Consider the following 27,644-nt stretch of genomic DNA (forward strand, 5'->3'; position numbering starts at 1 on the left):
AGAGAGCCTTACTTAAAGTAGAATTAATTAGGAAAATTTCTGCACGGGAAGTCATATTTTCAAGATTTTTGTGTTATTCGATTACTTTCGATCTAATCTCGATGCCAAACTTATTTTTGTCGAATTTGGAAATTAAATTTTTTATAGCTTTCTCTATTACCGACCGGTTAAAGATTTAACTACATGTTAGTACAGCGCTAAATGCTGACAGTATACCTATCCACTGTACCTATATATGTGTAATAGTGAAAATAAACATGTCTGCTGAAGCGCTGTCACTTTCTTTTGTTTTCGTGTCGTTATTCGAGGCTGCGTCTACAACGGGAAAAAAATGTGTGGCGATCTTGTGGTGTAATGTAGTGTTATAGCCTGTGTAGGTACATAGTATATAGCCACAGTATTGCCAATTGTTGAAATTTTGCACCGGAATAATATTAAAACATAACCTCAATCATGGATTTATTCTGTTCAAGAATTCTTATAATTAACTGGTCCACCACAATTCTTGAACAGAGTAAATCCCCAGATAGCACGTATAAGCTTGCAGCAACCTTGCAACCCAAGCTTGCATGGTAAGCTTACCGAAAGATTGCTCTGTAATCTTGCACGGTAAGCTTGTATAGCAAGGTTGACCTTGCTTTAAACCTAAAATTTTTTTTTAATGTTTTGTCTACACCAAGAAAAAAGATTTCTTTGAAACAAAGAAATCGTTTTTTAAACGCACTTTTTGAATCAAAGGTAAAATTTGTTTGAATTAAAAAAATTTTTTCTTTGTTTTTACGAAAAAGAAATTTTTCATTGTGCCGAGCTGGGCGTGATAATTATTATAATCGGATTTGTAGTCTAAAAAGTTTTGTATTAATAGCTAAATTTTGTTTTAGTTTTTCTTACAGTGAGTGATGAAAACGTTTGTGAATTGTTCGTGTCTTTGGGATTTACGAGTGATATGTGAAATGTGTAAATAGTGACTCGCAGTGTATTGATTGTTTTTTTCGTGATTAAAATTCTGCCATGAAGTTTTGTTCAGTGTTTTACATGTAACCTCACTTGTAAAAGTCCGTAATAAATTAATTAAATGTCTTTGAAATACCTTTCAAGTATTTTAAAGATATTTAATTAATTTAATATTTTAAAATTATATTTTAATCAAAATACGAACGTATATATAATCTCAAAATGAAATAAATATATTTTTCAATTAAAGAAATTAATGCATTAAAATAAACATTTATTTCTTTGATTCAAATAAAAAATTTCTTAAAATCAAAGAAATATTTCTTTGAGTCAACAAAAATCAAGTAAAGAAGTAATTTCTTTAAATCAAAGAAATTTTTCTTCGGCCCCATAACAATGCACAAATTTTTTTTGATTCAAAGAAACGTTCTTTGAAACAAAGAAACTTTTTTCTAGGTATAATTTATATAATAAAATTATATAAATTGAACGAAACATTAAAAAAAATTTTAGGTTCAAAGCAAGGTTATTTGACAACCTTGCTGCTAGCTTACCGAGCAAGCTTGTTGAGCAATCTTTTGATAATCTTATTGTGCAATCTTGCAGTAACCTTACACTGCAATCTTTCGTTAAGCTTGGCAATATTTCGCGGCAAGCTTGCCACAAGGTTACTGTAAGCTTATACGTGCTATTTAAGGATCCATGATTAAGGTTATGTTTTCATATTATTCCTGTGCAAAATTTCAGCATTTGATAATACTGTGGCATTTCGTTTTGAAATTTTTGAAATTTAATTGTTTGGAAATTATTGGCAGTTTATTCTAATTTTATGTACTGAAAAAAAAATTTATTTGATTCAAATAATCGTTTCTTTGATTTTTATCAAATAAATATTTGTTTATATCAAATAATTATTATTTTATAGTCAATTAAATGATATTTGTTACGAATCCAAAAATTATTGGTTCAAATACAATTTATTTGCTTCAAGTAAATATGTATTTGATAACAGTCAAGCAATCAAGTATTTGAATCAAATAAATTTTTTTAAGTGTGTTTAAGTACAAAATAAATAATAAATAAAAATTTTATAAAATGTATTTTAATTAATTACAAAAGACGTTGTCACGCTCAAAATTCTCCGTCCGTGTGATGAATACAAACCCTTTAATTTTTTTAGAATCAACAAAAAAGTAAAAATCTTTTTTTCTATTTTTAAAAAAGCCGCGAGATCTACATTATCAGCAGAAAATAAAAATGATTTCACGTTTTATTTTAACTCTCTAGAAGAGAAAAATATTCTTCACTTCTGGAATTCATTTACTGAAGTGAGTAAAATAATAATTTTTCTCTGGCTGAAAAAAGTCCCCTTTAAGTACACTTTGCTATAAAAATCTGTATTACATTTAATATACAAATATGTGAATTATTCAAATCCAAAATATTATTTTCATTGAATTTAATATTGTACAGACTAAATAAATTAAAATTGAAGTCAAATATTGATATACAGCCTGAGATTGTTTACTAAATTATTGTTCATGTCAAAAATATAAGGGGAAAATGTGATTGAAATTTAATATATACATATATAATTGTTGCTACATCTTACGTATTTATCAAATGCATATTTTATAGATGTTAAGAATATGTGAAAATCGTGCAAATTATAATTGTAATTTGAGGTAGCAGGTTGAATAACGAAACATTGACAATGTGTATATAATATAAGATCTAAGTGGAAAGAAAGATTTCCAAAGAGACGTTTTAAGATCGCGTGCGCAAATTTCATAAATGTATGGTGATGAATGAGTGAAAGCCATAGTCCAATGTCGATTTTTCGAATGCAGTTGTGGGCAAAGCGAGAACAGTATAACTTGACTATACATTGTACACACTAGTGCGAGGCGAGCATGCCTGGAGAAGCAGTCTTGAAAAAAGTGGGGGGTACATAGCCCTGGGTGGGGATGAGCAACAAAAAGCTTCTCAACTCGACGTCGCGTCGATGAGGAAGAGGGTGCGGGGCGAAGTGAAGGCGAAATCACAAGCAAGCATGGCCGTGTAGAGAGAGAGAGAGAGAGAGTGAGAAGGGGAGGAAGGTAAAACGAGCGAACCCGCCGAAAGCGCATAGCGGATCATAATTCGGTGCGCCGCCCCGCAATCAGGTTCGTCTTCTAATACTTATAACCGTCTTATAAGTCTTAGACAGTTAAAGAAAGAGTGAGTGAGTAAATGAGTGAGAGAGAGAGGGTAAAGGAGAGAGTGAGTGCAGTCGGTACATCTGCCTGGCGGAACCGGCGCCTCTCTCTACTCCATCTTCTTTCTCTCAGTTCTTAACTTGCTTCGTTCTGTTCACTATCGTATCGTCAAAGGTACTAATGCTTCCCTTGTCTGGTATTCAACTTTCGAGTCTAGATTCCAGACAAAAAAGTTCTAGTGCAGTGTCTTGTAGCAATAAGTTTCAAATGGAGAACGTAGTGTCTTGCCGCGAATAATAACTACGCGTAATTTCAAATCTATAATGATATTTAGTGCCGCTTCGTCACGTTACAGTAATTCAAAATCATGTGCTTGAACGTATTACATTTAAATTAGTATATTCGTTACGAAAAATCAAAAGAGACTGTGCAGTTTTTCCGAGACTTGTGTTCATATTATGTTGGGTGCATAGTGATTAATTATTCAAGTTGTTATACAGATTCTCCAACAATTGAAATCTAGATTTGCAGTTGTTCTGACGAGTCAATGTCATCCAATACGTAAATATGCTATAAACATAAAAAGAATATCTAAAAAGAATATCCAGTATATTTGACAATAATAATACAGAATATTTTTTAATATACATACATTTAAGGGCAAGGCCGCTTGTTCGTTCGTTCAAGTTAATTGCATGACGTACCACGGTCCATGATGTTAATTGCATCGTCCTTCATGCCCTCAAACTCTCAGCAAGGAACCTTTAGTGGGAAATTTCTCTTTGAAATCTCGCTTGGTATTTATTGCCGCACACTCAGAATATTGGGAATTTTTTTATTTTCTATTCGTTTCGCTTCCTCCCACTATGCATTTAACTCTTTTTTAATTAAGATAATTAAAAATAATTGTTAATTCTGAAATCGAATAAGCTGCTTAAAACTGAAATTTAATTTTTCAAGATATTAATTTCCCACTATTTTATTTGTATTAACATTAGGTGAATTAAATTTATATCAATTATGTGCTCTTTTTTATCAAATTAATATGGATTTTTAATTTAAAATATTTATTGCAAAAGTACGATTTACAGCAATGAGAACACATTTTTTGCTTTGTATAAATATTGTTATGAAGCAAGTTTAAGTCAATATATCAAATAGATAGATGATATTGTTTTTGCTATGAATTAGAACATTTTTTCCATTTTATTTTTTTAGACTTATATTTATTATCTAGGCATAAATTTGTTTTAATTTACTTAATTATTGAGTAAATTATAAATTTTTTTTAATATTGAGTTAATTTTGTTTAGAAAATTAAGATCGCAGATCATATAGAGACAAATAATTGAATAAGGATGTTGGGTAAAAAAGCAGAAGAGGACAGGCGCCACATTACTTTCCCTTTCCTTATCTTTCCTCAAGTATTTTGTGTTGTTTTGATAAATTCGTACAATGTAATGTTTTTTTGCATTGAGAAAACAAAGGCGATTTACAAACTCACGTACACAACACATAGAGTTGTTTATAAATAGATACTGTCGCTTATCATAACCTTTTATTAAAAGTATTTTTATTATATTTTCTAAAATTAATTTCTCTTTAAACGAAATATTATTATTCACGTTGTGTATTTAATTTTGTTGAAACTAATATAGAAAAATACGTTTTTTATACATTTAATTGCTCTGCAGCGTTTGTTTCTATCGAAGAGCAACGAAGTTTATTTAATCGATATCTTGGCTTGGCTCTTTACCCCATGTATTTCGAACCCTTCGCAAACCATCTTAATGACCAAGTCGCACGCATCGATAAAGTATTAAGGTACCTAGATTCAGAAGCGACGCGACGTGATGTAATGAAAATAGTTTCGTGAGTTGTATTCTTTGCATTTCGCCATTTAAATAAATTAATGTCAAATCTTATAGCAAATGTGAATAAAAAATTGTTATTAAATCAGATTTAATGATATAAACAAGTATAATAAAATATTGAATATATATATATATATATTTTGAACTTTGTATAAATACTTAGAGCAGAAAAATATATAATTGTACATACTAAGATGTAGGCATAGTATACCATTCATTTGTAAGGGTCAAAAGAAAATATTTACAAAGGATTTCTGGGTAATGTAGGTGTGTAGAGTTTAAAGAAGAAAAGGGAAAATGTAGTTAGCCTAATGCAAGAAACTTTCAGTTTTTCTCAAATTTCATATTTTCAAATAAAGTATCTACAAAGCTCAGGATAATATTAAATGCAAGTCACTTAAGACTTTCTATTATCTTGTAATTGATGGAGATATCTTACTACTGTTAAGAAAAGATAAATAAAGATCACTCTTATCGGTTGGTACCTTCCTTATCGGTTATAGCCTGAAAATAATTGCGTGTTAAACGGACCAAAACAAACATTTATTATTTATCTAAATTTGCAATATACAAAGTTAAAACAATCTGACCTGAAACAGTATTTTCCTATTTTCTTATCGGTCAGCGAATGTAAATATTACACAGAATTTTTAATTATTATTGTGTAATAGAAAGTTGTATCCCTTGAAAGTCCTTTAACAAGTTAAAAAATGAAAATATTTTTAGCATTTTTTTAATACTTTTAAAAAGTGAAATAAATTTATTTGTCATAAAAGGTTTATGAATAAGTTGTCAAGTTGATTTTGACTTGCAATGAAAAATAATAATTGGAGGATAATAACTGTTTGTATAAATACATATAGCATTGCAGACTGAATAAAGATTCGGTCTTACTTCTTATACCTGATGTGAATTTGTATTGGAGTTGCAGATGTACATACGCATACATTCAGTTATTGTAGATGTTGTGTTGGGTCTCTTAGTATACACAGTAAAAAAAACGAATCCAGCTGTCTGGATGGCAATTGCGTACTAAATACATTTAGTGCCGAAATTCGCCTCCTTTGCACTTCCAGGTATACTTCTAGTCCTCTACTTATGTATGTAGCCGAACGGTACAGCACAGTCAGTGCATACCTGATGTAGCGAATTTGGGTACATGCAAACGTATTTCTTCTTATTCAGCATCTATTCTCATTCGTTTGACTAACGGAAAAAATGTGCAAATTCATTCATACTCACTTTCTCAGGGTTATAAATGTTGACATTTATCAATCATATGCCTTTATTTTAATATTCACTCCTACATTGAAACAAAATTCTGGAATGACCAAAAAATTTGCTATGATTCGTAAAATTTTCATTTATAAATTTGAGAGTAAAAATGCTTACAATTAGTTTGCATTGAACATGAATGTACGCATGCGTGATCACAGCATGTACACCGCATGTGCACTCAAGGACTCGCCATAGTTGCAGGGCGCGGATGTTCCTTTTCTAAGCTCAAGGGACGAGGTTCCTTTTAGAAAGGGGCCAGGAAGAGGCATTTATTTTTGGGTGCAAATGCAATATGTGCTACTTCCATTAACATCACTTTGGCTTTGTCAGAAATTTCAAATCTCAGAGTAGACATCCCTGCAAGTAGTCTGCGACAATTCTTAGAACGTATTAACTCTAGTCGACATAATACAAATCTCTCTTGCTCTTGCCTCCTTATGCTCTTCTCTTTACCCATAGACGATTCAGTATATTCTCGATGGCTGAAGTTCCCCTAATTCCATTAGTCTCGGTTTTTAAGTAATTCGAAGCGTACGTATTTCTCGTAAAAAAATATGTGTTCACTTGGATAACTTTCGTTTTTACTTCCTGTTGTGTGCAGCTTGTCCAGTATTCAAAACATATATTATGTATTTCACTCAAATAATGAGAATTTCTTTTAAATAAAATTTTATAATTTTCCGAATCATCAATTCTTTAGTTGATGATTATTTACAATAAAATAATTAAAATTTAATATACGACTTTATAATGTCAACTTTATATTTCCTCAAAATACGTGAAACTACTTTAGTCGTAAAACTGCTATTTATAAATATGCTAATCTACACTATCGATTCGCATAAAAGATTTTAGGTACGATGAAAAATGTACATTAGTTAAATGAATGTTGTTTTGACTTTTTGATCACAAGGTGCCTTTCATCGAGCGAGGTAATTATTTGCTGACATACATATATGCGGGAGAGAGAGAGATGAGAGACTTTAGTGAGTATGGTGATGATCAAGACGATCGAATTGGTCATTATTTAATGCATAAAGAAGCAATTCAGAATTAAGTAGACTTTAACCTGTCGGATTTTGAGATTAAAAGAGGCACCCCTGATATACAGAAGACTGAAGAGTAAGGGGGCAAAACATTGAGCCACACCTAGAATTCGCAGCATTCCAATGGCGACCCCAATCTTGACTCGTCCCAATCTATTCCGGGTACGTTATACTGATTGTGAGTTGTACCTAGGTACGGGCAAGTACATACGTACGTACGTATACTATCACGTAACACACACTAAATGTCGTGTATAGGTTCGACGATCGATACGGAATTCGGGGGTTCTTCCTCCGGGCGGATTGCTCTAGCGAAAATGTAGACTCTATTCTTCAAATGTCTTACACACCATCTACATTTTATGTATGTATTTTTCAAAAATATCAATTTAAAAAAAAACATCTTGCCTACGCTCTAAATGTCAAACTCCAACCCATCTTTTTTATAATCCTAACATGATAAGTAGATTTTGAATCCAGATTTGTGTTTAATGTGAAAACTCGTTGGAATTATGTCACGTTAATTATGCACAGAAATGTTCTATTGACTTACTATAAATAAGTTTTTATAAAGAAAAATAGAAACTAAAATAGTTTTGCCTATACAAAACATAATTAGGGTAGTAATTGTTGATTTAATTATTAATTCCCTAATTATTAATAGTTTTTGTATAAAGTAGCAATTGATTATTGATTTATTCGATCGAATATAAACAACATTAATAACATACATTTTTTATGTTATTTTATTCCTTCCAAGGATCGAATTTTTCCCAACTTTTTATTAAACATTCCGGAAGGGAAAATCCTTACTCTATAAATATTAGTTACCCAAACTTTAAGTTTTAATTTACGTTAAAAATGTTAATATATTCTTAAATAAATATAATAAATGGCAGAAAAATTGTTGGGAAATCTGACACTCCTAACCTCTCATTTTTTTTTTAACTATTTTCAAGTATTTTATAATAATTATTTAACAATATATCAACATTTTCGCACTTGACATCCATTCCTTATCATATTTGGAACTCTTCCATAAAATTTCAACTTAATCCATTCAGTATTTTACGAGAAAAGTTGCGGACAATTTAACATTACAGACCTAACAGTTACATAACCTTAAACTAGATGTTAATTTTGGTAATTTACGAAAAAATAGATTTCAGTTAAAAAATGTAAGTAACATTCAGAAATTTTATAGAATGTTGCAAAATTCTACAATATATCTCCAAATATCAATGTTTTCAGTGTATTTTTATTAAGTAAGTGTCATACTGGATAACAATTATTCTTATTGATTCTTTTAATGTTTATGCAGATGAAATTTTAAAAAATCTACGCATGGTCTCGTGACACAGATTAATATTTTCCTTACAAAAAATCGCGTCAATTTCGTTCTATATTGAAGACACTACGTTCGAATTTTGGTCACCTGTTTTTTTTTTTTTTTTTAATTGATTTTAACAATAATTTCGATTTTGTGTCTTGCAGAGAGGGGAAGATATAAATGAAGGAGCGGAAGGGAAGAAAAGAATGCAACGAAGGAAAGGATATTTGTTGAGGTAGTAAGTGCCAAAGAAGAGAAAAGAATGCTAAGAAAGAAAATAATTGAAAAAAATTTATATTGGATTCGTCAACATTTGGTAAATGAAGAGTAATAGTTTGGAAAAAATAAGTTTTATTTGTCCAAAATTTTGTCACTGCCAACTGGAATGGTGTCATTACTTTCATAATGGAAAAACAGTACGCACCAAAATTTTGGTTAGTCGGAGGAAATTTGAGTGATATTTATATGACGAGTTAAAAAAGATTTTTTTTTTACTGTTGATCAATCTGGCTACTGATTAGGTAACTAAATAGTCACTTTTTTATATTATTTATTGTTGATAAAAGTGAAAATCTTTTGTTATTTAAGTAATAATGCATGAAGAGATACTTTTAAATTGTTTAAATTATGATAATTTGGCTAAAAATTAAATAACTGCTGTTAAACTATTTTCACATTTAATTCACTAGAATTTTTCTCTTTTTCAGAAACGATCGACGCCATTATTCATATCATTTTTTGTAACATCAAGTAATGGTGTTAATATCAGAAGAATAAAATTCAAAATTTTTGAAATTAGGATATTTTAAAAGTTTATAAAAAAATTTTATTGTTCAAAATAAGTTTGAATTTCTAATTGATAATTTGAGGAAATTTATAAGTTAGGTGAAATTGTAGTTAAAAATTTTTGTTATTCAACCCGAAAGGAAAAGTGTAAAATAAAATTAGATATCTTAGAATAGAATCAGATAAATTGATTGAAAAGGGGTAAAAGTGGGTTTAAGGTGAATCAGACTGAGCACGATAGCACCGCTGGTGCCCTTGGCCGTGGGTCCCGGGGGGACGGACGCCATGGCGGCCTCCTCGTCCTCGTCGAGTGGCGAACAACAATACTCCCTGCGATGGAACGACTTTCACTCGAGCATTCTTAGCTCATTTCGGCATTTACGAGACGAAGAAGATTTTGTCGATGTCACCTTAGCATGCGATAGCAGTAGTTTCTCGGCGCACAAGGTTGTTCTCTCAGCCTGCAGTCCGTACTTTCGTAGATTACTTAAGGTAAGACAGCATACTTTTATAACACAGTTTTTTCTAATTTTAATTTTAGAGATTAAATATTCTCCCCAATAGATTTCACACTATTTTAATGAGATGAAAAAGCGTTTTCTTTGCATCAGCTAAAAAATAGAATTTTAGAGAAAAAGATGATGATGCGGAAAGTCGATCGGTGAGCAAGGTCGGGGGTGTCTCCCAACTAATAAATGTAAACATACGCTCAACACCGATCGAACTTCCAGTGTCCTTTATTTTCGAGAATATTTTAACTAATGTGCATTCCACATTTTTTATTATTATTTTGCTCTTGGTACGAAGAGGGAGGGAATATTTTTAAGAGGTTTAAGTATCCATCGATTGCACGTGTCTTTCTCCCCTCCAAGAAAGTTTTATTACAGCCGCGCTGTTCTTCAAAGCCGGAAACAAACGAGATCTCGTCGTGTGTATTTCCAGATACTCACGCACTCATGCTTTCGTGTCCACGTATATGACGTGATCATTGGGATAAATTTAAAAACAGTGGCTCACCAATAGCGAGAAGAGTTTCTCGCGTCTGTACCATGGAGCGAGTACACCTAGAAACACGGTTCAAACTGGCGCACGTGTCCCCATAAAATACGCACTCCGACTTTAATTATAGAATATGGAGCAATACATATGTAGACTAAAGCTTGTTTATAAAGGAACATATCATTGTATTCAAACAGATTTCATTTTTTATTTTCCACACTTTTCCTAGAGTATGTACAACATGGCGCGTGGGTTGATTCGCCCACTAGTTACACGTGTGCCTGCGTATTTTCCACCATCATCTAACGAGAGGTCGCGATATGAATTTCAATCTCACTTTACAAACAAATGCTTTACAAAATAAATGCTACATTCAGCGTGACACACTTTTCCCGAAATTTCAGTCAACAATTTTACTCATTTCCTATACTAGTGACCAAGTTATGATTAGCATAAATCACTAAAATTGACAGAATTTTAAATTCAATTCAAAGCATCAGGGAGTCAAAAAGAAAATTCTAATATTTTTCGTCTCTGATCATTCGTACATAGATTAGTTAGTACAAAAAATGAATATTTTAAATTGGACCGGCGTTTAGTTGTGGTACTCGATGATTCATCATTAAATAAAATACACAATTACTCAAGACGTCCATTTTTAATGTAAATGGTAAAACCCAAGTAACAACCAATAAAACGTCTCGTATGTGTATGTGTATGTAGCTTACACGAGATCATTGAGTTGCCAGTTTAGTTTAAAAAGAGTGGGAGACAGTATCATTATAGTTGACTCAAGACATTGCTATATATGTAACGATGTAATTCAAGATTTCAACTACCCAATGACGAATTTCGTGGTGGGGGGTTAAAGAAAGACGAAGGAGATGAAGAAATTTGATGAGAAGTAGATGTCATGAAAAATAAAAACGAATAAGAGTTCTTGGATAGCGAAGGAAGGGCGATTGAAAAAAGAGGGGAGAAGACTTCTTCTTCTTCTTCTTCTTCAAGTCCCCATTTATTTAGCACCATTCAAATCCCAATACGCCTACGTATGAACGTTCGTACGAACGATGGCTAAAACGATGTTTTCTGAAAAGTTCTATAACGAAAAATTAGAGAGTATAGTAGTTGTACAAAATCGTGTAGGCACGTATATAGGTATATGCTAAGGTTTATCGGTGATTGCACGAAATGTAATTAACTCCACATATGTAGGCTGCATGTCGAGTGCCAGAATACGACTTGATTTAAAAATAGTCACTGAGGATGTGTATGCAGTTTACATGCCTAGTAATAATAATAATTATTTTTTTAATTAAAGAGCTCAAATAAATGATATGATATTTGTGGGATATCTAAACCGATGGATACCACTAAGTCCGATAGGATGTCCGGGCGCAGTAAGGAAAATTTCTTCCAAATTAAACCAATCTAATTCTATTGACATTTTTTTAGAAAATTAAAGTAATATCAGGTCACGTAATCCTTGCAATGTTAATTTTTCGTATAAAATACTCAATACATTGAGCTGAAATTTTGGGTAAAAATTTAAAAAATGAAAAATTGGATTTTAAGACATACAGTTAGATTGTGAATTTAATTAGCAACAAGTTTCATCAAAATTAGATATGTCACATATATTTATATGCGACGTGCTCTGAAGAAAGGGATCTAAGAAGCAAAACAGGATAGGTTATGTTTTAAAAGTTTAGAGCGAAAATATACAAAGAGAATCAAGAAACCAATCTTCATTACATAAAAAATATTAAATAAAAACTAATTTTTATTTTACTTAATTAAAAAGAAACTTTTAATGATGGTAAAGCTATCGTAGGCATAACCTATATATATATAAATAGTGAAAAGCTTCAAGTATTATTTTTTCCTGCCTACTGAATTCTAAAACTATCTTATTTTATTAAATACATGCAGCTGTGAAATGTATTTTTAACTTAGACATGTATTGAATAAAGAGAATGCATCCTGCATTAGAATAATTTGACCAGTTAGACAAGATTTTAGCATTCCTTAATAATGAAAAGAGAGGCAAAAAATGTCGTGTGTTTGCTTTATATATTTAATACTGCACTTAAGCTTTACCAAGTACCTACAGACACGCGAGATTGAAAGTTGATGTACATGTGTAGTAGACGCATATGTAGCATATTAAATGAATGTGATATTATTGCGTTGCACACGCGTTTATGTACAATACATGCAAGTGCGTTTCGAGTGTTGGTGTCGCGTCGAGTACTGAGATACATTATACCGTGTGTATTTTTATCAACGGAAGTGCGTCGTTGCCGGTTGCGCATTCCTGTAACTACTGTCTGGAAAAGCAATGCACGAGTCGCACATAAATGTCTCCTAGATTATATTTTTACACGGCTCCGATTGTCGGATGTTTCCCAAATCCACATATTATTTAACCGAATAGTTTATTTTTCAAAGAAATACTTTCCAATATTGAGACAATGCTCATAATCGTTTTTTGCATATTGATGTGTATAATCACTATATGTTTTGCGAAGCCATGACTGCTCGCGCTCGACACGTAAATGGATCAGAAACCATGCAATTGTATCTACTTTTCTACTTACCTTTAGTTAGGGAGCTTCACATGCATATCCTCACGACATATAAGTATGCATGACTGACTCTCAACGATTCGACGTGTGTTTAATATAGAATAGTTCAAACCTCCATTTTTTACAAAAAAATCTTATTCAATTAATCTTAAAGGTTCTCATTGCTTCAAGACTATTAAGATTAGAAACCTACATTTATACACATTTTTTTCTCCTGCAAAATATTTACAATTCGTCAATTACATTGCTTAGAATGTCCGCAAAATATCCCTTATCATAACATTCTATTACATTTTTTACCGTTTTTTACAAAAAGAAAAAAATCAACTATTTATATAAAAAATAAATTTGGTATCTCTTTCACATGATTTTAGGCAAATCCATGTCAACATCCAATTGTCATTTTGAGGGACGTTGCTTCTTCCGACATGGAATCCTTGTTACGATTTATGTATCATGGAGAAGTTCATGTAGGACAGGAGCAGCTAGCTGCATTTTTGAAAACGGCTCAAATGCTCCAAGTTAGAGGATTGGCCGATGTCAGTAGTGGCGCTGCTGCAAAAATCCCACAAGCACCCTCATCAACCGGAAACAACGGGAGCGCACCAGTAAGTCAAATCAAACATATTGTCCATATTAAACTTTTTTACAAAGTCGTTGATATATGAAATTTAATTAAAAGTTGATATTTCAAAAGGATATTTAAATAAAAATGTCTAAGATATTCTATTATTCAGATTTGAAAATAATGATTATTTCAGAACACACCTCGAAATTCATGGCAAGATAGTGGTCGAGGGGATGCTAACGAAAGTGGCATTGGTTCACCACCGGAAAAAAGACCGAGAAGTTATTCTCCTCCATTAGGAAATCACATAGAACCAAAGACAGATCTTCAAGAGTCTCTTTTAGGACAAGCACTCGAAGGCGGTCCAACGATACATACAACACCTACCAACAATTTACAGGTAATTAACTTGATATTTTCTTCACATTCAAAGTAATTTTTCAACTGATTTTATTCAGGGAAGGTTCTGTCTGAATCTTAATTTTATTTTATAACCCTTAAAGCACCCGAATATTCCACCTGGAAATATCTCGTTCTGTGAGGGAAGAAAACAATTTTTTTTATTTTTATAACAAAAAAAAATAATTGTTTAAAACAAATAAACTTCATTCCTACCAGTAATTTCTGTATATAAGTTATTTGATAAAAATAAATAATTATTTTATCTATTGTAGAAAGTTTTCTAATTTTAATATTTTAGAAATAGATTATAAAAAATCTATAAATGTAAAATGTCTTATCTTCAAAATTTGTCCAATCGAATAGTAACAAAGAAAATTATATATCATTCTTTTTATATAAAAAATATTTAACCATATTTAAAACTGTTACTATTAACTTGATAAATATTTAACCGTCCACCCACAATTTCTTGGCACGGTTCGTGAATAAATGTCAATAACTGTATTGCAGGAATATTGCAGTAGATATTGCGAATATCTACTATCTAATATATAAAACTTTAAAAATGTGGAGAAAATATTGTCTTAATATATAACATTGGAATATTCCTGCAGGATAATTTATTGACATTAGTAATATTCGTGCTTAAAGTTTGATGAAAATTTTAGAAAATATGAAATATAATTTATCCTTGTATAATCTAAATTTATTTAATTGAAAGATTTGTCAAATAAGTTTGTGACGATTAATTTCAGGCGCAATCTACTGGTGAGGATTCGAATTCTATGACAGACAATGAAGAGGATACGTCGAATAATGACAGTATTTTAAATTCAGTCAAGACAGAGCCCAGTGATATTCTCAATGACTCCTTGGAACATCATCGTAATAGTTTTCCAGCTGCATTGTTGGGACTTCAAGGTGTGTATAATTGAAAATAGTCATAATGATCTTACAGTGCTGATTTCTTTAATTAATGGTGTTGAGATATTTAAAAAATATAAATAAAATAAAAATAAATAAAAAATTGAAAAATGTTGATAAGCAATATTAATTATTTCCAGGTTTGATGCCAGGACCGTCAGGAATTCATGCAGCAAATCAGGATCCAAATTATGGTGAGTAGGTGATATTAAATTATTTTTCACCTAATGATCATAGTCCAAATTAGTATCCTCCTGACGTTCCTTAGAACTCTGGTCTCTCGTTGTTGCGTTGAATGCATGGAACTCTCGTACCTCTCACAACCCTGTATTTCCTTTCCTAAACACGGTGAGTTACTAATTATTTTTTTTTCTTTGTCAATAAAGAAAATACGGACTATAGAGACAAGTTTAAAGTTTTTCTGAATTATTCTTGATTATTATAATGGGATAAAATTACTTTGTGTCTTTCAATACAACAGAGACCAAAGGTGGAGGAGACATAACATAAAAAGCATTATTATTTTTAGAACATAAATTGAAATTATTCGTATATGTGAAAATTGACCGGATAAATGTATATCTTAAAATTTGAAATGCAAATGGAAATTTTGTAATTTCGATTTATCGGAGAAATTTTGGTAAAAGATGAAACGTGGCATGGTGGTGAAATCATTTATTGAGAAAAACTCAAAAGATAAATGAACTCGCGGGGTGGGATTCGATAGTAACGAAAACGTTAAAGAAAGTAACTCGTTGTTAGAAAATAAAATTTAAAAATAGACCGTAAGAAGGGCTGTGGGAGGAGAGAGAGACGATTAGTGTTTAAGGGATCGTACGAGATTGGCTGAGGACTGAAAAATTGGCTGGTGGTTCCAGGGCGATGGCAGCCCTCTGGAGGAGACGGTTCAGGCTCGAGTTCTGGTTGGCTGCAGGGCACTTCCTCCTCCAGGAGCGAACCGGATGGATTGGGAGCTCTTCAAATTGGAGACGCCAACTCAAAGAAGGACCTCATGCAGCATCAGCATCAGCACCACCATGCCAATAGCCAACAATCGCAACAGCACGCTGCTCTCAACTCTCTGAACAGTTTGAATAACGAGCAGCTTTCCTTGATGCAGCAAAAGTTGCAGAGTATCCAGCAGCAGCAGCAGCAACAGCATCACGGATCGACCAAGAACGATCAACTCAATGCAATGCTGCAGTCGTGCTCTAAAAAAAAGATGGAGGGAATAACAATCATCAATCCATACCAACAGCATCAATTGGACCCTAACAATCAAACTGGAAAACCAAAATGTCCCGAGTGTGGCAAGATTTACTCCAACAATTCAAACCTCAAGCAACACATTGTCAACGTGCACACTGTCCAAACACAATTTATATCCTGTCACATATGCAGCAAGCAATTTAAAACGAAGCAATATCTTCAAATTCATCTCTTGTCTATGCACGGCATTAGGAAAAGAAAAAGCTATCCCGTTTATCAAATGCATCAAACTTCCATTTCCCAAGTGATTACACCTCAGCAATCGCCACAGCAGCAACAGCAATCCTTCCTGTCAGAAGCGGGTGAAAGATGGTCCGACGATAAACCATGATAATAAAATCACTTTTATATTTTATGATTGCTATGTGCATTATCGAAACGATTTTCTCCTTCGATATTTTTGTGTATTATTACTGTTTACGACTACAGATAATTTTTATACAAACTTGAAAGAATATTAGATTCTTATATAGGACCGGTCGATCTATTTTTGACTTTGACATTTCCAAATATAAGTTGCTAAGACGTTTAAGCGTCGCCTACTTTAAGTAGATTCATTAACAGAAACTTTTAGTATTTTTTAACATGACTTTTTTTACTCAATGAGTCTCGCGCAATATACATACAGCGAATATATGTGATCTCATATATATATCTATATATGTACAAAATTTCACTCATACGCATCTGTTGAAATTATAGGAGAATACTATACTTCGTATTGATCTCGACGATTCAACAAACAACGCCTAGTACCTCCCTCTCTTTTCCTAACTCTATCTCCCTCCTTCTTTTTCTTCATTCCATTTTGTTCGCCTTCTGTCCCTTTTGTGAGACACCCTCTCTCTACACTTTTTCTTCTATTCTTCGTGTGTTTGATATTGGAAGGAGAAAGAGCAAATTCATCCCGTGATTCTTCAACTGATAGATTGATGGGATTGTGTAGATCAAGATTCGTTTTAATCTCCATATACTATTATAATTTGTTTCTTGGTATTAACTATAAACAGCTATGCCATACAAAAAAATTGGACTCTTCTACTGTTTTAGTGAGTTCTCATACTGAATTGAGTCATTTATTGGAACAAGTGATTGCAGAAAAAATCGATTATTTATAAATTATTAAACCAATTTTTACACTTGAATATGTAAATTCCTTTAAAATTGTTGCTCAATTTAATTCTTTTCACATAATTCATAATAGTAAGAGAAAAAGTTTTAAATAATGAGAACCACTGAGAAACAAGCCCTGTCTGCAGCTTATCCAATTCTGCGGTGTTTCCACGAATCTTTTCCAGCTCTGCCTGCCACCCCCTCGAGTTGAATCGAGTTGACTCGAGCTAAGCCAAAGTAGTGGAGGTTTCCATTTGTTAGCACTCCTATCAAAATCATATATTTCTCTTCTGTAAACGAAGAAAATGAGTAAATATAGAAACAACAGTTTTTGTCTAAATATATTTTTATAATGTTCTCGTTATTATTTAAAGTTGCAACAGTGCAACATTTCTTAAATATTTCATTTCCTGATTTTTCAATTTCTAGAATAGAATAGAATAGAATCATCTATCGTTTAAATTATTTTTGGATTCGATTTTTTATTCTTTGGTATACTTCTAGTCAGTTATCAGTCGTCTTAAACTCTCCAAGTATATAAAATTGCTTTTATATTGTAGTTATATCCAATACTGGCCACCGCTGCGCTGACATACTCGCAATAAATGTTGAACATATTAGGTGAGCCATTAGAAAAAAAGTAGACGAAACGGCAGAAAATTGATGATGCGTTGTCAGATATCTACTATAATTGGTGAAATCGAAAGGAACTAATCCTAATTTCTTCACGCACAATTAATATTTTTATTTATCTAAATTAAATTAATTTAAATAATGGCTAGAAATTATTTTTATGCAAAATTTCTTTTATTTTCAAATAAAATATTCGTTGTGATCCAAAAATTACAATTGTAATATACACATATCATTTGTATAGAAAAAATCTAAGAGGAAAAATTACAAAACTAAAATTGAGGATAAGTTTGATAATTCAAAGGCGAATGCAATATGTCACGGTTAAGCCGTCTGCTTTTGTTATCATTCATCTTATCTCGTATACAATCAAATCTCGCTTTAGGTTTGTATATTTTTAATGTCTTCCGATCCCTTCTTTACTTCAACCCTCGTGAATCCGTTGGAAAAAAAGAGGGAGAGAAAGGAACACTTTCATGATCCTTCGTTTTACAGAAACTAAAGTTAATTGTGATTCTTCTCTGATTTTCGTTGCACTAAACTTAAAGAAAATTTATCCTCCAGATTATCCTTATTAATTTATAATAATTCCAAGAATTATATTGCTTTCTTAAAGACGAAAATTGTATTCTTGAGTACAAGAGAAAAAAAGTTATAAATATGATTATTTTTGTGATACAGTACTTATAATGCACACTGTATATATGTTTTTATAATAACGTGCATTTTACTGATTAAATGTAATAAGTTTGTATATTTAATGCGAAATTGTAGACTAGGCCTAAAATGAGCTGACATCAATATTAGTGGTCAATGGTATATAAATAAAGAAATATATATGTATAAATATGAAACTTGAATTGCATTGCCGTGAAAAGAAGAAAAAGGGTGTGATATAACATTATTGGGAATGTGCGTTAGTGAGAGTGAGTAAATAGAATTTGAGAGATAGGAGGAGCACGCGCGGTAGAAAGAGATGATAAGAGAAGGAGGGATGATGCTTTCGCGAGGGTCCTAAAATCGATCCCTGTGCAATTTCCCGCACATGTCCGCATTGATCTGCCCTCACTTGCCCCGGTGCCTACCAACGCCCACACTTACTCTTCAAACCACCACTTTTGATTTCCTCGGACGCACTAAGCCCAGTAAAAAGCTTCAGATGAAAGCGGAAACTAACACGGACCTTCAATTTCAAGGGACAAGAAATTTTCCCAGACTCTTCCTTTTTTACATGGATTATCAGCGATATACCCTTTTCGCATTAGATTTTTTGTGAAAACTATATAACTTTAGAATGCATTTAAGAGTTCTGATATGTAATGCATGATAGTCTAGAAATCTTCCCATTGTGCTAAATCTCAGCATGGATGAGACTATTAGCCTCAATTCGGCAAAATTTTATTTACTTTTTGTGTCAGTTCTACACAATTTAAAAAAAATTCCAGCTGCCATAAAGATACACTAGAATTCAGCCTAGTTAAAGCCTAACGGTGAATTTGTCAATAATTTTCTCTGACTTAGATCAAATCTATATAGAATTCTGTGACGAATTCATTTTAAAAAAAGCTGACTTTGTTGAAACAAAAATAATTATTGTGGTAAATACTATATGTAATCCATACTTTCTTTTACTTTATATACAGAAAAACAAATTCTTACTTTAAGAAGCTTCAACCCATTGATATAACCTCAAACTAAAAAGTTGTTTTCAACAACAAATAAAACTATAATTAAAATTGATTTTATCAAATTTTGAATGAATTATACAATTTAAAAAAAATAATAACCATACTCTTTATTAAATAATAACTATTTAAAGTTAATTATTTAAACTTTTATCCAATATAGCTCATTTTGCTCTTTGAAAAATTCTCTACAATTTTGTTTGTTGAATTTTATTAACAATTTTTTTGTTCAAAAGTTTTGGGTAAAATAACTTTTTTTTGAAAATTATACAACTGGATCTTATTTAAAATTTGGTAAAATTAATTTTCATTAGTTTTATTTGGTGATAAAACCAATTTTTAGTTTGAGGTTATGTCAAGGGGAATTGAATACTTAATGTATAGTCCATCTGAATAAAAGCACAAAAGCAGTGTCTTATGTGTAGGATAAAAAGTTGTAAATTGAGACTTTGTTTTTACTGTTAATTTTTTTGTTTATTAATTTGAAAATAATGTTGTCAAAATTTGCCCTACAATGGAATTAAAATTAAAACGTATGTTTTTCCGTTTTAGGGCAGAAATGCATATTGTTGGAATAATCTGTAAATTTAGTGTAAAATTGAAAATCGTGAAAAAATTTATATCCATAATTATTGTTGAATTCTTATCTACTGTTAGAAATTGGACTACAACTTCACACCAGAAAGATTGAAACTAATTTTAATGTTACTCGTGTAAAATTATAGTACAATTTCTAACAATGTAAATGTTTGTTACAATTAAATGTGTGGTATACACGACTTAGAATCACATATTTATAAACATATATGTGCTGATAAATATACTAAATTTACAACCGATTTTTACAATGACATATTAAAAGCATTTCGGAATTCTTTAGAACCTTGAAGTGAGTTCTTCTCTAGTGAAAATTAATTCCAAATAGGAAGTGGAATTTCATTCTGCTTTTGACGGGGTTATGTGTTATTTTTCGTAACGATTTTTTTTTATTTATTGTGATAATAATTTATTTTGTGTTTGTAAGTTGTAATTAAATATGTTTTATCGTTAGTTTCATCGTTTGAGAAACGAGTCTATTAGAATAGGAGTAAAATATATTCGAGCATTGTTCCTATAATGGAATTGTCTAATCATACTGACTCTGCGCAGACCACTGAATTCAATTTTCCCTTAAGCTTTTCTGACTGTTTAGAAAAATTTCTTTCTACTTTTATCAACGACTTTTATATACCTATACGGACAACTGCATGGAGAATAGAGCCAAATTTAATATTACAATTTTTTTCTATACTATTTTCAAAAAAAGTTTAATATTATTTCTCATTAAACTTGGTAATTATTTATCTGACATTTTTGCCATTGCAATATTTGAAAACTACCGTTAATAATATTTCATCCGTTTTTCTATTCTCATTCTTTTCTTAGACTCAGTTCTATGACGGAAATGGGTGAGGTCTTCACTTTGAGATTCGTAGAAAAGATAGTCGCAACGAGTCGGTTCGGAATGGATCAATACAAGCGTGTTCTACGTATATAGTTCCCTTATATTACTCTCCTTTTTTCCTCATCTTTTTTTAGTCGTTCATCTACTTGAATTTCATTTCATCTTTCCGATTTTCTAGTTATTAAATGTTATATTAAAGTCAAGATTTACAGGTTTATTTTCAAGTGTCTATCATTGAAGTTGCGGCTTTTGATTATTTAAATGATAAAAACGAGAATTTTTTGATTTGAAATTTATTTTTGAGAAGGTCTGCCCCTAATACGTTCTTGGCGAGTTTGCACTCAGAAAAATGCGAGTTGTCATCTTTTTGTCAATAAACATTTTATCAGGAAAACCACACACTATCCTGCAACTGGGCATGCCCTGAGAGTACGAGAGTAGCTTGTGTGTGTGATATCAGATTGCTCTTAAATGACTGTAAATGAACAAGACTTTGCTATTGCTGGCAGAAAAAAGAATGCATGAAAGATAAGAAAAATTGAGTAAGAATGTTGCATATAATAAAAAAGAGAAAATGTTGTTTGAGTGGTTGGATGTGAAAGAGAAGAACATGGGAGAAAAAATGTGCGAAGTTAGGAACAGAATGAACTCATGGGCACGTCCTGGTTGTAGGATCTGTGGTGCCAAAGAGGGAAGAAGCCGCAGTGGCTGCGGGAACTATCGACTCCGATTCCACACAAGTAGTGGAAAATTTTGCGAGGCTCTACACCGCTCTGAGGCACGAGGATGCGCGACCTTTATGTCGGTATTGCGGTAGGAGTTATTCGTCACCCAGCAACCTGCGACAACACGTCAAAAATGTTCATTCTAATTGGCCACCTCCCGATACTTGGCCCCAGTGTCACGTTTGCGGCAAACGCTGCAAGACGAAACATTACTTGATCAATCATCAACTTCAGGCCCATGGAATTCACCAACGTCCAAATATCCATAATCCCAGTCAGCAACACCAATCTTCCCTACCATGAATAGCGATCTCAAATTCCGCATAAGTATCAGTCGCACTAAAAGTGCGGTCAATGTGAGTCCTTTCTTTCATTTTATTTCTGTCTCAGGGACCACTTTCAAAAAGAAATATCTCCTCCACCTCGCTTCGAATCGCTTTCGACAATAATTATCCTTTAACCGTCACATAAGTCATCTGCAACATTTTCACCTCTTGTTCTATTTTACATATACATTTATTTTATCATTGTTGTTGTTGTTGGTATTCTTGAAAGAACTAGTAATCGAATTTATTGTTAGCTGCGAGTGTAATTGTGTATATAAATGTATATGTCGTGAAATTATGGCGGTGGTGGCTAGTGGTAACGTTGGTGTGGTGGTGGTTGCAGATGACGGGCTCAATGATGCGGATGGCATGGCTTACCACCACCACCCCCACAGCCATCACCAGCAACGTCAGCATCAACATCACCTTGAGACTCCTTCTCATCTCCAGCCAAGTGACGAACTGGACGATCACAATCAAGTCAAGTTGCAGAGAGCTCAACCGCCCGACTATCGGCAGCAGAGGATGCTGAGGGAACACCATCGTCAGCACGGATATCGTTGTCCCCTTTGCTCTAGAACTTTACACGACATTGGTACCATGCGAGCTCATTTAGAACACCACTATCCCAGAGATTCTCCCACTTGTCCAGTTACATCCTGCGCTAAAACCTTCTCCCATCCAAACAGTGTCCGCAATCACATGAGACTCAAGCATCCGGTACAGTGGGACCAAATTAAAACTCTGAGGTGGACCTATGTGTGATCGAATGAACAAAATTCATAAATGCAATTGTTTAAGGAAGTTTCAAGGTAACCAAAGGTATTTATTCCGTGCAAGATTCCGACTGATCAATTAAGTAATGTCATACTTTTTACTTCCTTTTCTAACTCTCGATTTCATGCTGCAGGGCTTGTGTGACAATGTTTTTACATCATTTTTACGTCGAGTCTTGAAAAAAGTGGTATTTGTGAGACAGAAATAGAATTGTTAGGACAATTTAAGAAAAGAAGTGTAATTATCAAAAGTGGTTTAAACGCAGGATTTAGTAAAAGACGCAAGAATGAAGTAACGCCTACAATCGAGGTTTTAGTTCCTGTGACTTGTGTAACTAATAAAGCTATCCTTCTAAAAAAATCGATAGAAACCAATTAAAACTAATTGACCCATTTTCAAATCAACTTTGGATTTTTGAGTTATTCAGTTATGGATTTAATTATGTTTCTCAAATAAATTGCTATCAGTTTCAATCAGATTCTATCGATTGGTAATGCCTATTTAGAAGGTTTAATTTTTTGACAACACTATATAAGATTAGCTAGATCCCATAGTCAGTGCTTGGAAACATTTCAGTATTTTTCAATAATTACTACTCTCTAAATTTGAATCAGCTAAAATCCGCTGATTGGCAGCGAATAGTCGCTGATTGAAAAAGCTATAAGTATGCAGCTGCGAATCAGCGACTAACAACTATTTCAATCAGCGGAATACTCCATTTTAAAAATAAATTTATCTTCCGACGAAAATGACCGACGTTCGCCGATTCGTGTTTCGCTATTTTATTAGCTGTATCCGCTGATTTGCAGTGAAAACTTTATTTGCTGATTCAAACAGTGAAATTTTAGCTAATTCAAATTTAGAGAGTAACACTTTTTGAGAGTAAAGAAAATAGTTTTTCACAAGAAGAATTAAAGTAATTTGGTTCGACTAAAAAATTTCTTTGGCTGTATTAAACTTTCAATATACTGAAACTTTAGGAAATGTTCCAAAAATATATTTAGAATTGTGTGGACTTAAACTCAAAAGTGCAGAGAATTAAATTAATTTGTAAATCAGCTAACCTAAAATACGGCTTCAAATAATAAGTAAAGAAAAATTAAAAAGAAAAACTTATAATTAAAATAAATTAGAATCTATTTTCTACATAAAATATAATATATTATAAAAGAATTTTAGTAGCATTATCGTTTTTATCACATAAACAAATATTATTTGGTCCATAAATTTCAATTAATATGGAAAATATTTTGTTAAATTATATTATTTTTATAATTATTATATAAATATATTTAATGAACTTTTAAGAGTAAAATTTTATTTTGCCAAAAAAATACCAAGTCAGAGGGGAAAAAACTTTGAGATTATAAATCTCACATTTATTTTCTGAACAATGAAGTCTAGTTCTTATACTTAATAATAAGCTGCGTAAACATTGTGAAATAGAAATGGATGATTTCTTTTATACATGTATATATCTATATATAGCTGTCTGCTCCATGGGGAAAGCGCACATTTGTACATATACCAGAAAACAAACGAATGTATATTATTAATATTAATTAGAGACAGGACTCCAGAGCAAACTGAAGGATTAGTTTAGTATACGGTAGGATAGCCAGTTGAATTATTATTATTACTAAAGAAAATGATGTGTATGCAACTTATACGTTCTGTGAGTATTTTCTTCCTATAGTCTCTGTACATGTGTTGGATGTACATATTTTCACTTGGCAAATGAGTCATCAGTGCGTTTTTCGACTCGACTACACTCTGTTAAATAGAGAAGTTGTTTATAATTTTGGGAACTCATATTCAAATTTTATTTATTTCATTTAAAAGGTTTAAACATTGAGTGTCATTTCATTGAAAATCGAGATTTATGCATATTACATTTATGTATATATTACAGCAAAGTCGATTGACAGTGAATAGTTTCAATAAATGTAAAATTGAAGAATAGAATTGCAATTTCACTTTTCAAACAAGGTTTCATAATAGCCGTCTTAAAATAAAATTTGATTTTTCAAATGAAGAAACGATTTCTCTAAAATAATAAATTATTTTCTATAATCGAACTTTGCTGTGCAAATGCACTAGACACCCGATTTACTACACTGAAATTTATTTTCTGATGCAAATGAAGTCAATCCAGTTCAAAAATCAAAACAAATATTACCATTATACTAAATAAAATTTTGATAAATTGGGATTCTAGTGTATGCAAGAAAATATCTTCATAAAGAAATAGTCGAGTCAAGGTAATGTTTGTATAAAAATTGAACGTATATAATTTTATTTTATCCAACATGATCTAATCTGAAAAAAGATTATTAATTTGCTATGTAATGACATAATAAAAAGAGTACTCTTTGAGTAAACTAAGTATGTACAATGAAGTATTGGGGCATTGGACAAAGATTGTTTATCGATATATTCACCATCTAAGTTGAATAGTCATTTTATGTAAAATTATATGTAAGTGAATTGCATCTAAAGAAAGACGCAATAATGTGTCTTCAGAGAGAGAGGCTTGAAAGCGCATTGACCTAAGAGAATCTAGCCTTATTCTTCTACTTTGTTTCCTTACAGTATTTTTTTAGTTAAAGTAGATTTTAAAGTTGAAGAAAATATAATACATTCGTAGTTACTATTACAAAAGAAAAGATTACAAATGTAAACGTCATGTTTTAAATACATTTACTTCGCATAACGTTGTCACTTAAAATTTGTGCTAACAAATGAGAAGTAACAATTTTTAATAAGAAAAAAAATGTATTTTTTGATAAAACGTTATGAGAAGATGCATTTTCATGTATAAGAGAGATATCGTATTCGCGTCATTAACTGTGAAAATAATAATAATAATGAAATATTTTGGAATTTAAATAAAGTCATAACTGAAATATCAAAATGCTTCAATTTTCAAGATATTTTCACAATCCGTGACACGAGACGAGGTACAAAACACATTGTATAAAGAATTGAACACAATTCATCAAATTAAATAATTACTATTTAAGTAATGATTTGTTTAATAAAACATTTTAATTCAACTTTCACGATGTACCTTCACTTGAAATATGATCCTTTGAAATTTGTTATTTCCCAAAACAGTTCTCCGAATTAATAAATTGTTTTTAATTTCAGTCGCAAGAAGGGGACTTGACATGATGCGGGTACGAGCAACAGATCCGAGACCATGTCCAAAATGTGGTAAAATCTATCGTTCAGCGCATACCCTGCGAACACATTTGGAAGACAAGCACACAATTTGTCCCGGTTATCGTTGCGTGCTGTGTGGCACAGTGGCGAAGTCGAGAAACTCTCTTCATTCACACATGTCACGGCAGCATCGGGGCATCAGCACCAAGGACCTGCCGGTCTTGGCAATGCCGAGTCCCTTCGATCCCGAGTTGGCGTCGCGGCTGCTGGCCAAGGCTGGAGTGAAAGTGAGTCCGGCGGAACTTCGGGCCCGCGCAAGTCCCACGGGACCACGAAGAGGAGACATGAGACTGGAATTACCTAGAGGGGGAGCGCCCTCGGAAGCTGGAAGTTCTATTTGCGGAGGTGACGATCCCGAAGATCTCACTCTCCCTCTGAGCTTAAGGTATGGTTCTCCAACACCCAACAACAACACCGTCATCACCAAGGTTAGCGGGAACGGGAAGAGTGCAGCCACGGCTGTCGCTGCCAAATCCATGGACTCGTATCACATGAACAGAGAGCCTAACTTGGCATCGCTGCATCCACCGGTTCATCTCCCGGAGCACTACAACACGAGTGCCCTTCTAGAAACGTACCTCCAAATGTTGGCGCAGAATTCAAACCTGACGAGACTTGGCCTCAGTCCAGAACAGGCGGCAGCCGTCGCGGCCGCCAAAGTTGCTCACTTGAACGCCATGGACAAAATGGGTGGACGTGGAATCGAGGACTATCCCATGATTGGACGGGACGAAGGTCGAGGACCCGGTGTCATGCACGAAGACCGACACGGCATGCCCATGGAGGAAGGGGATTCATCGGCTGGCGAAGAAGATGACTTCAGCGAGAACGAGTCTCCAGAAGGTGTTAAAGCAGAGTAACAAGAAACTTTTTCCTTGAGCAGGTTCTGATTTTATTACCGAATTGCGATGAAAGCATAGTTGTAAGAATTTTAGAATTGCAGAGCTCAGGATTTACCAGTCACTATAATGGTCTAACAATAGTAGTCTACATGTACCAAAACAGGGAAGCAATTTTCATGCAGATGTGCGAAACGTGATCCACTACCTCAGGCAATTATATTTTTCAAAGAAAATGTTTTTAATAGAGATTCAAAACAGATTATAGAAATAGTTTTTGACGACGCGAACATTCGTCATCTTTGGAATCGAGAATCTATTAAAGCTCGAGACCAATTCTGATTAAAATATTCCATCCGTCTACCTCAGTGCACATAATAAACGATAGCTCATAGGATTTATTCATTAACAAAAAAAAAAAAAAAAAAACAATAAGTTATCACTCGCAAAAGAACCAAGATACAGAGAGGAAAAGAAGAGAAGAAAGAAACAAGTGTACCAAAAGACGAAGATAATACTTATATGCGCTAATGGAAAATTTGATGCGGTCATCAAATGTGACCTTTGCAAATGTAGTACATATTTCTAATTGACTCTCAACAGCAGAGTCAGAAAATACTGGGAAATTATACGAATCGTTTGTAGGACGTATTAAATGTGT

The 27,644-nt window shown here is 32.6% G+C and overlaps 1 protein-coding gene across 7 annotated transcripts; it reads left to right on the top strand.

The window, feature by feature from the left end:
• Positions 1-2,945: 2,945 nt before the first annotated feature.
• On the top strand, positions 2,946-27,418 carry LOC127279829 (protein abrupt). Of its 7 annotated transcripts, none has more exons than XM_051302429.1 (8): positions 2,946-3,119; positions 8,845-9,201; positions 9,388-9,958; positions 13,428-13,661; positions 13,815-14,021; positions 14,779-14,944; positions 15,088-15,141; positions 15,826-16,571. In XM_051302429.1, the coding sequence occupies exons 3-8, from the start codon at positions 9,752-9,754 to the stop codon at positions 16,545-16,547; spliced, it is 1,590 nt and encodes a 529-aa protein (XP_051158386.1). In that variant the 5' UTR covers positions 2,946-3,119; positions 8,845-9,201; positions 9,388-9,751; the 3' UTR covers positions 16,548-16,571. The 7 variants fall into 7 exon arrangements, with proteins under 7 accessions (XP_051158386.1, XP_051158388.1, XP_051158387.1 ...); XM_051302431.1 differs by lacking the exon at positions 15,826-16,571 and adding an exon at positions 21,764-22,475 and having other exon boundaries at positions 2,952-3,119; XM_051302430.1 differs by lacking the exon at positions 15,826-16,571 and adding an exon at positions 22,486-25,975 and having other exon boundaries at positions 2,953-3,119.
• The last annotated feature ends 226 nt before the right edge of the window (positions 27,419-27,644 follow it).

The sequence above is a fragment of the Leptopilina boulardi genome, unplaced genomic scaffold, assembly GCF_019393585.1.
Source record: "Leptopilina boulardi isolate dan_hultmark-lab unplaced genomic scaffold, ZJU_Lbou_2.1 LbouV2_223, whole genome shotgun sequence".
Taxonomy (NCBI): Eukaryota; Metazoa; Arthropoda; class Insecta; order Hymenoptera; family Figitidae; genus Leptopilina; species Leptopilina boulardi.

Excerpts from the sequence above, each read along its gene's own strand:
- LOC127279829 (XM_051302425.1), top strand. The coding sequence starts at position 9,752 with ATGGCGGCCTCCTCGTCCTCGTCGAGTGGCGAACAACAATACTCCCTG. Across the intron at positions 9,959-13,427 it reads ACTTTCGTAGATTACTTAAG|GCAAATCCATGTCAACATCC; the intron begins GTAAGACAGCAT and ends ACATGATTTTAG. Across the intron at positions 14,022-14,778 it reads CACCTACCAACAATTTACAG|GCGCAATCTACTGGTGAGGA; the intron begins GTAATTAACTTG and ends GATTAATTTCAG.